The 16155-nt window shown below is 51.2% G+C and overlaps 1 protein-coding gene across 1 annotated transcript; it reads left to right on the top strand.

Annotated features, from left to right (window-relative positions):
• The first annotated feature begins 10330 nt into the window (after positions 1-10330).
• On the top strand, positions 10331-14012 carry TLE7 (TLE family member 7). The gene is made up of 9 exons (XM_030299259.1): positions 10331-10641; positions 10743-10765; positions 10917-10975; positions 11501-11713; positions 11822-12063; positions 12270-12411; positions 12809-12962; positions 13521-13594; positions 13908-14012. The coding sequence occupies exons 1-9, from the start codon at positions 10331-10333 to the stop codon at positions 14010-14012; spliced, it is 1323 nt and encodes a 440-aa protein (XP_030155119.1).
• Positions 14013-16155: the final 2143 nt, after the last annotated feature.

The following is a 16155-nucleotide window of genomic DNA, read 5'->3' as shown; positions in this document are numbered from 1 at the left end:
GATGGTCCCTGAGGGTTTTCTCTTTCTCTGTAGGTCTGTTACTATCCAGGGCAGGTGCTCTATTCTGATACTAAGGACAAGAGGAAACAGAAAATAGATACCTGCAAAGCCTCATGAAGTCAAATGGCTCCATCAACCAGTGGTCCTGATATCCTGTAGCCTCAGTGCTCATAGGTGACTCCAGCCCAGAGCTGCCTGGGCCCAGTGGAAGCCTTATCAGGACAAAGAGGAGCCATGGCACTGGAGACCTCTGTCCCCTCACAAAAGCTCTTCTCTTTTTCTGAACTGGAGCTGTGAGCCTGGAAGGGCCAGGATTAAATAAAGCCTTTGTCCCTCAGTCCCCATCAGCATGTTCTGTCCCTGCAGCACACCCTTCTACCCTGGCCTGTCACATTGGAAGGGTCCTCAGAGAACATCTGCTCCTGCCCTGTCCAGGTCAGGATGGTAAATTGAGGCTTAGAGGGCAATATGGCTGCCCAGCACCCAGCAGGTGAGGGGATGGCCTGGGGAGAGAGGCCAAGGCAGGACAGGCCTCCAATGTCATCTTGGGAACAAGAGGCCCAGCACAGCTACCCCTGGGCTATCATCCCTCTCCTCCTGGCAGAGAATTCTGAGAAGATGCCTCTGGACTCTTCTGTCCTCTCTGCCTCTGACGTCTGCATTCTCCCCAGACTACAACCCCACTCTATGTGCTATCCTGTCTCTTGATAGGGAACTGAGGACACCCTTCCCCTTGCCACAGGCCAGGGTCGACCAAGTGCTGGGGACCAGGAGATGAGCGAATCTTGGCCTTCTCCGAGAGTCCCCAGTCTACCGGTTGGGAGAGCTCCCTGCAAGTCCCTTCCCCCAGCTCTGAGGTCAGAACGCAGCACAGACCACGTGGTCCCCAGCAAATCCAACTGGTCTCAAGGCTCCCGGGACTCTAGCCCCCCGTCTCAACCTGCTCTGCTGGGCCTGGCTCCAACTGTGCTCGGGCGGCCAGCGGCCAGAGCCTCCCTCTTGCTCCAGCTCTGCCTGCAACAGCTTGCCAGTCCCCGGGTGGCTCCGGTGATCCTGCATTGTGCCTCCAGCCCCTGCCAGCCGCTGAAATCGCACAGGCACTCAGCACAGGCCCAGCCTCCAGGAAGACCTCGCGCTGCGTGGCCGATTTCCTCCAGCCCGCCACGGTAAGGGGCAGTTCGGCTACCCGTACCTCGTGTCTGCCACCCGTCCTTGGCCGGCGAGCCCCGGGCCCACGCGCTCCCAGGGTGGGGACCTGAGGCTCTGGGTCCCATCCGTCCTGGGCCACAGCGCGCGGCGTGGGTAGCCAGGTGGCAGCCTTCCCACCAGGGAACTGTTTTGGCCCCTGAACAAGAAAGGGCAGGGGCGTCGGGCCTGCGTGTCCAGGGCTCTGGGACTCGCAGTTGAGAAGCCATTAGCAGCCACTGGCCACCAGCCTCGGCCCCCTGCTGCCCCCTGTGGCCATTTCGCTCACTGCAGGGCGCAAGAAGCCCGGGCCGCTCTCCAGGAGGGACTGGAAGCACAGAACCCCCCACTGTGAGGCTGCCCGGATGCAGGACCTTTCCTCCCTACCCTGATCCCAGGGGTGTTCCTGGGGCAGCCCGGTCCGAGCTCTTGGTGGAAAACTCAACTGGGGATCCACCGGTGGTGGGGGTGGGGTGGACACTACCTTAGACAACCGGCAGGCCAGAGTTGGAACGCACAGAAGGCTTAGGCCAGGACACTGCAAACTCTTAAAGAAGCATACTCCTCCCCCGCCCCGCCCTCCCCCGCCCCGAGAAATCTTACTCAGAGGCGCATACTGCAAACTCACCTAAGTTGAGCCCCTGTGGGAGACTGTGAAGGGGCCAGTTGCCAGTGGGCCCGAGAGTAAAGGTCAGGGGGTTTGTGCCTAAAGATGTCTTGGAAATAGGGGTATCCAAGACAGAAATCGGAATGCGTTCCACAGAATCCAAGCGTTCCACAGCAGGGTTGCGAGTGTGAGTTGGGTAGGAAGAACAATAGATAAGGGAGGTGGGATCCACAGCCCTGGGAAGGGCACATAGTAAAGAACAGTGGGTTGGGGCCTCCCCATGACAGTGGAGTTAGAGGAAGTGCAGGGACCAGGTAAACAGTGGGCAGGGGCCCAGCCCTGCCATGCGGTGTTCTTAATACCCAGAGGGCTTTCCCTGCCTTCACACTGAGCTCAGCCCAACACCACTGCCCCCTTGCCCCCCCACTGGCCCTCCCCCCTCTCCTTTGGGTCCCCCGTGCTGTGTCCTCCACCAGCTCTCTGAGCCCTCTACCTGGAGCTTGTGTTTTCCAGCCTTACCCTGTGGACCACAAAGTCACTGGGGGTGGGAGTGGGGACAGCTTATTGGGCTGGGCAGGACCTTGCTAGTTGAATCATTTCAGTTGAGTGGATGATGTTAGTAAATCAGTAAGGGAAGAAATGTTTTGTGTCTATGTTTATATGGTTTATATACGTTTTCATCAGCAACGGGTGCCCAGGTGGATTCCCGAGGAGGGTCTAGTGCTGAAAGAGAAACTCCTGGGGTCAGGGAGCCTCCGATGAAAGCAACCATCGAGTGAGCACACTGGCCTGTGAGCGCAAGTCTTAGAATTTGGTTGCTTTCCAGTTGCCCGCCAAAGGGCTCTGCACCCCCCAAATAGAGATCTGAAGGTCGATATTTGAGCCCAGGCTTTGAGGATCCAAACAGTGACCTCAGTGTTTGCCCACTGAGTGCTGCTCCTCACTGTAACCCCCCCCCTCCAAACTTCCCTACCCTGTTAACGTTCCCCACCCCCCACTCCACCCCATGCTGCCATTTGACTATAGCTGGCAAGGGTGTCTGGGGGCGGGGGCACCTGCAGCTGGCTGGCTCTTCTACTAGGGGAGCAAAAGTTAAGAAAACCACCAGCTAAACTGCCTGGTATCTGCTGGATGAAGGAAGAGGAAAAATGCTATGGTAACTTGCGAGGCCTGTAGCTCATGACACAATGTCTGATTTTATTTTATTGTTGTAAAATACACATAATATAAAATTTACCATTTTAACTGTTTCAAAGTGTGTACTTCAGTAGCATTAGGTACATTCACAGTGTTGTGTACCCGTCACCACTGTCCAAATCTCAGATCTTTTTCATCACTCCAAAAGGAACCCCATATTAAGAAATCGCTCCCGACTCCCCAGGCCCTGGCAGCCACTAATCTGCTCTCTGTCTCTCTGGATTTGCCAATTCTGGACATTTCATGTAAATGGGATCATACGATATGCAGGCTTTGTGTCTCGCTTCTTTCACTTAGTGTAAGGTTTTCAAGGTTCATCCGCGTTGTACTATGGTCAGCACTTCATTTCTTTTTATTGGTGACTAACAGTCCTTGTATGGATGGACCACATTTCGTTTATCCAGCCGTCCGTTGATGGATGCTTGGGTTATTTGTACCTTCTGGCTATTGTGAATAATGCTGCTGTGAATGTTGGTGTACAAAAATCTGTTTGAGCCTCTGTTTTCAGTTCTCTCAGGTATGTACCTAGGAGTGGAATTGCTAGGTTATGTGGTCATTCTGTGTTTAACTTTCTTGAGGAACTGCCAAACTGCTTTCTGCGGCAGCAGCATCATTTTACATTCCCACCAACAATGCCTGGCATTCCAGTCTCCATATCCTCACCAACATTTATCATTTTCTTAGTTGTTGTTGTTGTTGTTGTTGTGTTAGCCATCCTGGTGGATGGGAAGTGGTATCTCATTGTGCTTTTGGTTTATATTTCCCTAACGACTGCTAATGTTGAGCATTTTTAACTGGTCTCCAGACTCCAATCTTGCCGCCTTCCCCTAAACTATCTATCCACTGAAGGCCTGGTCCTTTCAAAACACAAGTCCGTTCCTGTCTCCCCCAGCTCAGAATCCTTTGCTGCTCCCCACCTAGTCTCCCTAGATTAGAACACACATCCCTGCCCTCCTGCCCTCACAACACACTCCCTGTGCTCCAGCTCCTAGAAATTCTCCCATTTGTTAAATGCACTTCTCCAGAGGCGCCTGGGTGGCTCAGGTCAGTTGAGGATCCGACTTCAGTTCAGGTCATGATCTCATGGTTCATGGGTTCAAGCCCTACATTGGGCTCTGTGCTGACAGCTGGAGCCGGCTTTGGATTCCTGTGTCTACCTCTCTACCCCTCCCCTATTCGCACTCTCTCTCTGTTTCTCAAAAATGAATAACATTTAAAAAATAAAATACACTTCTCCAAACCTTTGTACCTGCTCTGCTCTCTACCTAGAACATTCTCCCATGCTCTCCTCCCCATCCCCCCACCCTTTCCCCACTGATGCCTCCCATCATTCATGTCGCACACCTCACGGCATCACTTGTGATCTTTCACATCTGGTGTGTCCCCCCTTATCTGTATTCCCCTGTCACACCCTCCCTAAGTTCATCAGGTCACACTCTCCACTCTGATTATAATTGACAGTTCACTGTTAGTTTCACTCCAAAGACCCTAAATTCACAAGGGTCAAGGCCAGGTTTGTAGGCTCAGCCCTGTGTTCCTCCCAGACCAGTGCAACCAGGGAGCAGTAACCTTGCTCCTGGCCACCTGGAGGGAAGGGTGGTGAGTGAGTGGGTGGGTGCACAGATGCATTTGATTGCAGTCCTGGACCCATTTTTGTTTCCTTTCCTGGAAGCTCCAACACTCTGGTTCACACAATTTTGGTCCTACCTGTGGCCACCAACCCCTAGTATAGCCTGGCTCAGGATGGGCCCCTCCATCCATGGGCTCGGCAGAGGGACAATAGGTGATGAAACTGTCCTTGCCCATCTTTTTGTGGTCATTTTCCCTTTTCCCTCTCAAACTAAATTCCTCCTGTGCCATGACCTCAACCATTCCCAAGACCACAGGGGTCTTCCTTTATCATTTTTGTCCCTCCCTTCCCCAGCCTCTGGAATATCTTCCAACCTCTTCCCTCTACCCCTCTCTCACAATCTCTGTGCTCCTGTACCCTTCTCTGCAAAACCCTCTACTTGAGTGGTTTTCAACCTTAGCTTGCATTGGAATCACAGTGGGAGGTCTGAAAAACGCTGTTGCCCAGGCTGCTTCCCTACTAACGGAAATGGGAAGGGCACAGATACCTGAGCATTGGTAAGTACCTGGGTTACCTTAACTGCCTCTGAGCTGGGAACCACTGTTCTTGACACTGTACCCAACAGAAGCTGCCCCATTTCTTCTTTTGTTCAAATGTCTCAGTTAAGTACTCTGTACCCCCACTTCTGTTCTCAATGTCTGATGATTCACATATTAGCATTCTAGTGTCTGGCCCAAGAATGCATAGAAACCACCACCTCCAGGCTGCTGAAGCCAAATGGCCCCCCTGTTCCCGGCATTTTCCATCTCCCCTGCAGCTGGAAGAGGGCCGTGTGGGTTGTGTGAACCTGGCCTCAAACCCTCACTCCAGCCCTCCTTGCTGTGTGATCTTGAGCAAGGGTACTTAAACTCTTGAACCTCATTTTCCTTAGATGGACTTCCCTCCTGGGGCAGCCGAGAGGGGGCCAGTGATGACACAGAGACGCATGCCCAGTGCCCAGCAATGCAGCCTATTAGGATCCAGACCCTATGCCTATGCTGGCAACTCTCTCCTCTGTGGGCTGCATCACTGCACAGGGGATCTTCCCACTGGCCTCTCTCCCCTCTCTTTTCTTTCCTCTTTGGTAGGCCCTAAGAATTGTTCACCCTCAGTGGGCATTTACATGAAACCTGGCCTCTTCAAAGCCCTCTTAAACCTCCAGGTCTGACCCCTCAGCTTTAAGAAGGATGTAATCTTGTCATCTCCACTTTTTACAGATGTGAAAGTGAGGCACAGGCTGGCAACCGAGAAGTGGCAGGCCTGGCTTCAAATCAGGAGTTTGCTGGAAGGGTTGGGCTCCTCACCATTTTGCTTGCTGCTTCCCCCTTCAAGAGAGGCCCAGGTTCTCTGGACCCTCTGTGTTCCCTTTCTAGATATTGCCAGTTTTGTAGCTTTACATGTAGAGGGTATAAATAGAGAAGCTTCTAGAATAAACAATGGAGAGTTATATCATGGTATTGAAGGCAGAAAATATTTCCTAAATCAGACAAAAAAAAAAAAAAAGACTAACCTTAAAGAATAGATAAACTGGAGCTGAATTAAAATTAAGAACTTCCATTCATCTACAGACCCCATTAAGAGCTAAAGGCCAGCAACAGGTTGGCAAGAGACACAGGCAGTGCACATGTTCTGCCAAAGGATTCATACGCAGAGTATAGAAAGAGCTCCTATGATTCAGTACAGCTCTCTCTCAAGCATATTTTTAAAATCAAATAGGCCTGGCTTTGGACCCCTTGCTCTCCAAACTGTTCGTGAGACCCTGGATAAGTCTCTGTGATGTTCTGACCCCCTGAATTAATTCTCATATTTCCAAACTAGCAATAAAATCCATGCCTCACTGCTGTGTGTTTCCTGTGAGAATCAAAAAAGGGATAACTCGTCAAAAAAGGGATAACTCGCCAAAAATGGTCATGCGTCAGCTCGGGAATTACATCAACCACCCTCTGTCCTGCCCTCTCAAATCAGAGCTCCCTAAGGACTTGGGCCATGTCTTAGCTTGATCACTGGTCCTTGGCACCATGCTCAGAGTACATGGGAGTGTAAATTTGATGCATGAGTGGACAAGGAACAACATTCTTGGATGAAGAACAGCATAGGGAAGTATGAGGATGGAAAGGTGCAGTCAAGTTCTTTGGGGTCAGGTTAGGGTGCAGTCACAGAAAAAAGCGGAGAACAGGCTGAGCCTGGATGGGGACAGATCTCAAATACTGGGCCAAGGATCATGCCGGCCTTATCTGGGAGACCACAGGCAGTAATAAAATTTTTGGGGAGGAGGGGTGTGTTAGTGAGGGGGAAAGAGAAAGGGAGAGACAGTGGGTTTTGGAGGATTAGGGGTAAAAAGATCTTCTGTGGACACGCAAGGCCATTTCAGGACTGCTGCTTCAAAGACGGAAGGGTCAGCAAATGAGGTAAAGGAACCAGGTAGGTGGAAGAGAGTGTGTTCAACTGGAAGGGTGAGCAAGAGGCGGGGGTGGGGGGGGTGGGGGGGGGGGGTGGGGAGAGGGGGGAGAGCAGGGGGGGATCCAGCTTCACTGCCATTCTCTCCTGCAGGAGGGGACCACCAGACTGAGGCGCTGGCAGTGGTTCTCAAATGTGGCACCCAGGAAACCTGTTAGAAAGGCAGTCTCAGTCCCCACCCCACACCTACAGAATCTGAGTCTCTGTGGGAGGAGGGGGGCAGGGGCTGCACTCAGGTGTCATATTTAAGAACCACTGGATGAGGGGTGCCTGAAAAGAAAGGCTTCCCTGGTCTTCCCTTCTAGTGGCCTCCTTCTCCTCCCATCAAAGCCCATATTGGCCCTCAGCCCCAAACCAGCCTTCAATCCAAAGAGATTCACCAGGAAGACATGAATCTAAACCAGCTCTTGGGGACAGCTCTACCCAGTTCTCGGCCTCTGTGCAAATGCTGGCTCTAGTGGGCGGCCCGAACCCGATCCAGAGACTTCCCCCACAAAAGTTTCTGACTCCATCTTGCCTCCTGCCTTGACCTTACTTGGCAGACCTCCATCTTATCTCTCTTCCAAGGACACAGGGTCCTAATTGGAAATGGCAGGTTGTGGCCACGCCCACCTGGGAATTGAGGAACCATTCAGGTACCATTCAGGGCCAGGACACCTGACCCAGGTTCTGACCCAGGGCTTGATTATCAATTAAGCTAAGGTTTAAAAATAGCAGCCGTTCACGGAGGGGGCTGTGCCTGGGTGTGAGAGGAAGGGTTTCAGCACCAGTGAGGTCTCCGTTCTGCTGCTGCCTTCCCTTCTCTGGGGTTTGGCTTTCTGCCTTCCAGGGTGAGTTTCCAGCCATGGGGATTGGTGAGTGCTTGCCTTGTGGGCAGGATGGAGCCCCAGCACTAGCGTTTTGTGTGGAACCTGGGGTAGGAGTTGCTTGGTAAGGGGTGGGGTCTCTACACTTGCAGCTCTGGGGACAGAGCAGAGCGGGGTTCAGTGATAGTGACTCTTCCTTCTGCTCTTTCTAGAAAGCCTTGTCTTACTCTTAGGGTGAAATCTTCTTCATCTGTGAAATACTGGCTAGATGGCCTCACTGCCTTTAAGCTTTACCCAAGGGCAGCTCGCTGCCAGTCCCTGCTTGCTCATCCTCGTCATGCTGGCTGGGAATGTGGGTACTCTGGGCCTCCATCCTCAGCAGGGTGAGCCAGCCCTCGTGGCCCATTTAATGCAGGCTGAAGGCGTCAGGATGAATTGGTTAAATAATTTAAACAAGTAACCGAGCATCACAAGGACCCCAAATTATCATTTGGGGGAAGGTGAGAAAGATGGATTTGGTCAAGGAAAAGATTCAAGGTCTAACTATTTTACATTTAGATTCCAGGAGCCACACAGATGCAAAAACTATCCCAGGTTCTATGGTGGCCAAATCTTCCATTCTTCTTTCCTTTGGGTCAATTTGCATTCCCAAAGACGACTGCTTTTCCTGATTTCTTCTGTGCATACAAACATATGCAAAGATAGGTTCTAATTTCCATCCTTCTTTTCCACCAAAGCTGCTATTCACATTTGTCTGAACCTTAGATCCACCCCTCCCCTCTTTAACACACCTTGGATTTTTCTCCAGTCCTTAAAGATGTGTCCTTATTACATTTAACAGTTGTGTAGTATTCCGCAGAATGCATATACTGTGACATTTCACCAGTCCCTTCCTGTGGCCATTGGATTTTTCCAGTCATCTGCTGTCACAAACAGTGCTGTGGTGCTGCTGCTTGTACAGGTGTCCTTTTTGTGTATATTTAAGTACACCTTCAGGCTAAATCCCTAAAAGTGGCAGTGTTAGGTAGGAGAGTAACCACATTTGTTTTTTAATTGTTTTAAATTTATTTTTGAGAGAGAGAGAGAGAGTGCGAGGGAATGGGGGTGGGGCAGAGAGAGAGGGAGACACAGAATCTGAAGCAGGCTCCATGCTGTTAGCACAGAGGGTGATGTGGGCCTTAACCCCATGAACCATGAGATCATGACCTGAGCCTAAGTCAGACCCTTAACCCACTGAGCCCTCAGGTTCCCAGGTAACCACTTTTGTAAAGACAGTGGATATTTGTCTTCCTTTCTCCTCGTGGAGAGTCAGGAAAGGAGACTGTTTAGAGCCAGACAGGGCGGGATTTTGAACCTTTTCCCTGTGCTTTCTGGTTAAATAACCAAAGTTGAGCTTCGGTTTTTAAAATCTGTGAAATGTGGCTCACACGGTTGTGAGGAGTGTGTTTGGTTCAAGGCTAAATACATAGTAAGAGCTCAAAGTGTTCAGAGGAGTGGAGTCTGGCGATACAACTACATCTTCCAAAGGCAGGCAACCCGGCCCTCTCTGGGGTGACCATGGGGCATTTGCGGAGGGTGGGTTCTGAGAACCAAGGACTGAGCTTGGTCGTCCAGGCATGGTCTCCATAGACAGGGGAAGACCCCCTCCCCCAGTACCACCTCTCAATTTTTTGGCTGAGCTTTTGCTCTGCTGTGTTCTGGAACGCTGGTCTCCCCAGGCCGTCCAAGGGCTTGCTGTTGGGTGGCCTGGGGGATGGCAGATGGTCTGTTTTAAATCCTCAAAGGTCTGGTCCCTGGCACAGTCGCAGATAAATGCACTCACTGCCATTTAATGAAGGTCTGCCCAGTAGCCTTGGCGTAATTCTGAGTATTCTACATGGGATTCCATTTAGTTCTCAGAATGACCATATAGGGTGGGATAGATGAATGTCCCCACCAGCAAACTCTGTGGTTGTAGACCTTGCTCCATCCAAATGGAACATCATGTCTGCATACTGCCTTCGGGGATCCCCTGAAGGCAGGGAAAGCGCCTGTGGCATGAGTGGAGTTTCCCCTTACCCCATGTTTACACTGGGGGTGAGTCCTCATCTGAAAGGTATGTTGCCAGATTAAAGGGTGACTCGGATTTAAAAGGACTGGAAATGCCATCTGTCTAGATGGGTCTAGGAAAAACCCAACACCTGCTACTAACATCTCAAAGTGTCTGTGAGAAACGTTCACCCTTGACACCATCACTGCCAGCATTTAGGGTAAAACATTAGTCGGCCACCCGTCTTTTGAATCCTCTCACCATGAGAGGTGTTCTCAGAGCCTCCTAAACAGGCCCTGAATGCTGCACATCTGTGTCTCTGCATCTGTTCTCTCTTGCTACAGGGGATCAGGACGAACTGGTAACCCCGGGAGCTGTTTGATGGACTCATTTCTCAAGCCCAAAACTGGGTGGCTCAGACACTTGATTGATCTAAGAACATGAATAGAGAGAAGGAGGGGGCCTCGTTTAGTACACTCAGAATTTATGATGAACCAGAGGAGTGGAGGAACGTGCTAGAAAGCTCTGGCATTTCCTCCCAGCATGAGCACCAAGCAGAATCCCAAGCAGAGGGGGAGTATGGGATGCCTCAGCAGCCCCCGGCTCCCCAGACATCGCATGGCCCGGTTTATCAGGAGATGAGCTCTGGGACCCCACAACAGTGGGTCCTCCAGCCTCTGGACAGATCTGAGCTCCAGGCCAGCTGGCTTTCTGAGGCAGAGCCAGAAGCAGCAGCAGAACTGGATCGCAGGTAGGTCTCCCCTTGAACAAGACTGGTGGTGGGAGAGGGGATCCCAGCACAGAGCCCTGCATTTCACGCGCTGTCCCCTCTCTGCTCTCTATGTGTCGTAGCTTCCTGCCAGGACCCGAGTGTGGTAAGTCCCAGGTGGGATGCGTGGGCAGGGAAGGTGGGGGACAAGACTCAGACCTGGTGTCAGGACAGCGGCCCTCTCCTTGAATCCTGCAGTTCTGTTGCTATCCGTTGCCCCTCTCTGTGAGCGGGTGGGTGTTGATATTTCCCTGCAGGCCAGCCTTGCCCCTCGCCACCTCCCAGTGAAGAAGTCTGGTCATTCCTCAGGGCAATTGTAAGTGTGTTATTTTTCCAAACTTGGGATCTTTGCCTTCCCCTGCCCTGCCCCAAATAAGAAGCTAGTAAGAAGAAGGTGAGGGCACGCAGTGTGTCCTCATTCTCTCTCCCTTAGGCGGTGGTGGTGGTGGTGGTGGTGGGGTGGTCCTGCAGCTCCCTACTTCTTCTGAGCTAGGCTACCCTGCCCTCGTCACCAAGATGTAGGGCTCTCAGCTCACAGTGTCACCTCTTCGAAAGCTGTGTCCGCGGGGGGCGCTGTGCCGGGTCCTGCTCTTCCTGCTGGTGCACAGAATTGTCTCAAAATGTGGCTCTGTGTGTCAAGGAGGGAAGCCTGGGCACCATGTGGCTAGTGCAGGAGGATGTCTATGGTCTGGGGTCCCCAGATAAGAACATGGTTTCGCCCCGGGTCAGAGAGGGCTGTTGGGTGAACAGTTAGGAATTCAACCAGCGGACCAGCAGGCTGTGGATGACAGTAGGCCGGGGCTATGCCCTTTGATGGCCGCCTACCTTCTCCTGTCCCTAGCCTCCCGTTCCTGATGAAGTGGTGGTCAGGCAGAGAGCCCCACGGGAGTCCTGGAAGGTTGGCAATGTCCGCCATGGAAAGAAGGTCTACGCCATTGCCATCAGCGGCTCGACTCACCACGTGTACACATGTGGGCACGGCTACATTAAGGTGTGGGACGAGAGCGCTCTGCATGCCTGCAACAAGGCCCCACAGGCCCAGCTGGACTTCCAGGTGAGGGGTGTTTGGGATAGGCCTGGGGAGCCCGGGTATGATCTCTGGCGTGAGACTCTGACCCTGTGCCTTAAGGTGGTGATGTGAGGGTGGGAACTGTCCCTGCAGGACCATCAGAGCCGTGTCCTCGCCTGCAAGCTGCTGCCTGATGAGCAGAGTCTGATCACTGGGGGTCTGTCCCGGAACCTGACTCTTTGGGATCTGGCACCCACGCCTCGCGTCAGGGCACAGCTGGCCTGCACAGGCCCCATGTGCTATTCCCTGGCTCTCTCCTCCAATGCCCAGATCTGCTTGGCTTGTTTCAAAGGATTTGTTGAGATTTGGGACTTGCAGAACCAAATCTTGATCAGGTATGACCTAGGGGAGGGCTTGACAGTAAGGTGTTTGGGAAAGCCTGTGTCCCTTTCTGGACAGCGCTTCCCCACTCTGTGCGGTAGGATCAGGGGAATCTGTGAGGAGAATATATGGTGGGGGGGCACTCCTGGGGGCTTCCTGGGCCCAGAACTTCCCAGTGTTTAACCAGTGCGTGAATCTCTATGAGTTGTTTTCCCTCCAGGAAGCACGAAGTCCCTGAATATGGATCCCGATGCGTGGACATCGCAGGCAATAAGTTCTGGACAGGAGGTGAAGACGCCAGCCTGTATTCCTGGGACCTGAGGAGCTACCAGAGGGTGCAGGAGCACCATTTCCGGCATGAGGTGCCAGGGCTGAGGGCAGTCACGGTGGCTGGGAGCTGGGGGTCCTGCAGGAGGAAGAGCCGGGTTTCAAGAGGAGACACAAATGATGGTGTTGGCAGCTTGGAGCACTGACTCTAGTCCTTTTTCTTTTCTTTTCTTTTCTTTTTTTAATTAAAAAATTTTTTCTTAACGTTTATTTTTGAGAGAGAGAGAGTGAGCGCTAGCAGAAGCATGGGAGGCACACAGAGAGAGAGGGAGACACAGAATCTGAAGCAGGCTCCAGGCTCTGAGCTGTCAGCACAGAGCCCAACACGGGGCCTGAATCCATGAACTGGGAGATCATGACCTGAGATGAAGTTGGACACTTAACCAACTGAGCTACCCAGGCACCCCTGACTCCAGTTTTTTTCCCAAATAGATCCTTAGCATTACCCATGACCCCAGTGAAGAGTGGGTGCTAGTAGGCTTGAGAAACAGTGACATCATAATCCTACACACGCACCGGAGGGAGAAGTTGAAGATTTTCTTTAACAAATACATCCACCACCACAACCTCAAGTTTTCCTCCTGTGGTGAGTTGAAGCCAGGTGACACCTCTAGGGGCCCTGTCACACCATGGGGTGTCTACCTATCTGCAGAATCTGGGCCCAGCCTTGTTGCAGGGTCTGTTCCTCACCCTCCAGCCCCAAGCGCAGCCAAGCCAAGACCCAGGTGTCGACTCTCCTGCCTGCTGCTCTTGCCTCTGCACCCACCTACCCTTCCCCACCGCTTCCTCTCCCGCTGTGGTCTGGCACCCTGTTTGTCTTCTGTCCCCCTCCCTGTCCTTTCTGGCTCTCTCTGTAATGGTGCCTTCCTACACAGAACAGCAGCCTGAAGACACAGGCAGGCAGAAGAGACATGAAATCCCATCTGATTGTCCTTTTTTTGGTTCAGTGATACTGACCATGATCCCACGTGTAGCAGGAGGGTAGGACCAGATGAAGGAATGGCTTGGGTCTTATCTCTGATTTTGTAGATGGGGAAACTGAGGCAGAGAAGGAGTTGCCCTTTCCCTAGTCCCCTTGGGAATGAGGCTGGGATTGGAATGCAAGCTTGGTGTCTGGCCTCTCCATCTGCCTTTCCTTTGCCAGGGAGCTATTTTGTGACCACGCTGGATGAATCGATCCATTGCTTAACTGCACCTTCTCTACAAAGGTTGTTTCAGGTATTGGGAGGAGGGATGGGCACACCCAGGCACTCAGAGCTCATAGCCTCAGATCCATTATGTCAGGTCCCAAGGACAGTGCTGGAAAGTACCTCCGGGGTGGTATCTGGGCCGTTTAATACATCAAGGGGAATGAGGACCCAAGGTCCAGTGAACTCATGGGCTTCACCTTGAACCACGAGACCTGCCCTGTTGTCTCCAGACTGAGGCTCAGGTCTGTCCTTAGCCTTGACACAGTCCTAAGTGAGGCCTTCATCTCTGGCCCGAGCCTGGCCCCTGCCTGTAGTCACTCTTGGCTTCTCTTTCCTTGTAGGCAGAGGAGTCTACAGATATCCTGTGTTGTGATGTGTCCTCTGACAACCAGTATCTGGTCACAGGCTCCAAGAACAGTGCCACCGTTTACCAGCTCTTGTATTGAAGGTTGGCGTGCCGTGATCCTGCTGACGAAGACCCAGGGAAGGTCAGCAGGTAGAGCGGATGACCACTTCCATGCCCCGGATACCTCCACCTTAACCCTCGATGGACCGTCATCTGTCCATTCCCCCCGCCCCTGGCACACGCTCAGCCTGTGCTCTCAGGTTTTTATGAGATGGCTTAGGGGTTTTTCCTTTGTTATTTTTCTACCACTGATTTCTGGGTTTGGGTGGGGAAACCTGACTTTATAACTAACAAAATAGAAAAGCAAAAACCAAAATGGCCTAAGATGTGGTCAGTTTTTCCAAATAACAAACTGATGGTGATGGATTGCTTATGCCCCCACTCAGCAGCTTCCAGGATGTGGAAGGAATTTTAGACCACACTTAGTTTTGTTTGTAACTTTTTGGAGGGGGGTCAGAGAATTCTTGGAGCCTTCAGAAAGCTCAAGAAGAAACCTATTTACCTGTGTAAACTTTCAGACTGTATTGGGGTGTCATTAGACCACCAACACTCAATTCTTTTTTTTTTTTAATATTTATTTTTGAGAGAGTGGGAGAGAGAGAGTGTGTGTGAGCGAATGAGGGGCAGAGAGAGAGGGAGACAGAGGATGCAAAGTGGGCTTGGCACTGTCAGCAGAGAGCCTGATGTGGGTCTTGAACTAAAAAACCACGAGATCATGATCTGAGCAAAAGTCCGACGCTCAACTGACTAAGCCACCCAGGCGCCCCCAACACTCAATTCTTGATCCAGGTTAAGAGTCCATGAGCTGGTCTAACCATATCCCAAGGAAGGGCTCTCTCTCTCTCTCTCTCCTTTTAGCAACTGCTTGATGATACCTGGTTTTATCTGAATCTTTGAAAGGCCTGCTCTTCATTCTGGCTTTCTATAATATTCCATCTGGCCCTCTCCAGGCAGAAAAAGCCCATCTCCTGAAATCAAGCCATATCAGCCTGCTTTCTTGCTCATTCTGATTCTTCACTTGCTGGGTGTTGGCATGGCTGAGACAGCTGGCCTCCCACTGAAATTTGTAGCTTGTGTCACTGGGAGGAGGCATGAATGTGCCGTTCTTTACTTTGAGATATTGTCAGGCACCTAGTTCTTGCTGATGAATCATGAGTGAGAAATGAGTTCCGTTCCTGGACCGAGGCTAAAGGAGTACGGGGGTCCCCTCCAGGTTCTTGATCCCCTTCTACTAGCTCAAGGCAAAGACATGGAGGCCCTTGGGGATTGCAGAGCCGTGCAGTGGAAGCATCCTGTGTACATGAATCAAACATGGAGAAAACTGCTGGCTTTGGACTATGCTGTGGAAGAGAAGCTGGTGTTTGAGCTGTTACACATTTTGGAATCTATTTGTTACTATTGCCTTGGAAACAGCAGACTTACTTAAGGGGCCAGATAGTAAATATTTTAGGTTTTGCCATATGGTTTTTGCCCCAGTCCCTCAATTCTGCTGTTGTAGCATGAAAGCAGCCATAGACAATAGATAAATGAATGAATGTGGCTGTGTTCCAATGGAATTAAATATATATAACAGGCAGTGGGACAAATTTGGTGTGCTGGTCAAGGTCTGCCTACCCCTCCTATAGCCAGAGTGCCTCTAAATAATATACATAATTGAAATCCATTCAAAAATATGATACAGAGGTAGAGGTCAATAGAAGATCTAGCCCACTGGGCTATAGACAAATAGACACATTTATAACAAGTGTCCATTTATAGATGAATGGATTAGCAAATGTGATGTACACACACACAATGGAATGTTATTCAACCCTTAAAAGGAAGGAGATCCTGACTCCTGCTACAACATGGATGAACTTTGAAGACCTTATGCTAAGTTGACATAAGCCAGTCACACAAAGACAAATACTGTGATTCTATTCATAGGAGGTATTTACAACATTCATGGAGAGCAGAATGGTGGTTACAGGGCCTGAGCGAAAAATGGATGAACTTTGAAGACCTTATGCTAAGTTGACATAAGCCAGTCACACAAAGACAAATACTGTGATTCTATTCATAGGAGGTATTTACAACATTCATGGAGAGCAGAATGGTGGTTACAGGGCCTGAGCGAAAAATGGAAGATTAGGGTTTAATTGGGATAGAGTTTCAACTGTGCAAGATGAAAAAAAAAAACTCTA

This window comes from Lynx canadensis, chromosome E2 (genome assembly GCF_007474595.2).
Source record: "Lynx canadensis isolate LIC74 chromosome E2, mLynCan4.pri.v2, whole genome shotgun sequence".
Lineage (NCBI taxonomy): Eukaryota > Metazoa > Chordata > Mammalia > Carnivora > Felidae > Lynx > Lynx canadensis.
The sequence above is the reverse complement of the archived record's forward strand: the minus strand, read 5'-3'. Positions and strand labels throughout refer to the sequence as shown.

Coding starts and splice junctions, on each gene's coding strand:
- TLE7 (XM_030299259.1), top strand. CDS start 10,331: ATGAATAGAGAGAAGGAGGGGGCCTCGTTTAGTACACTCAGAATTTAT. Junction 12,064..12,269: donor CAGAACCAAATCTTGATCAG/GTATGACCTAGG, acceptor TTTTCCCTCCAG/GAAGCACGAAGTCCCTGAAT. Junction 13,595..13,907: donor CTCTACAAAGGTTGTTTCAG/GTATTGGGAGGA, acceptor CTTTCCTTGTAG/GCAGAGGAGTCTACAGATAT.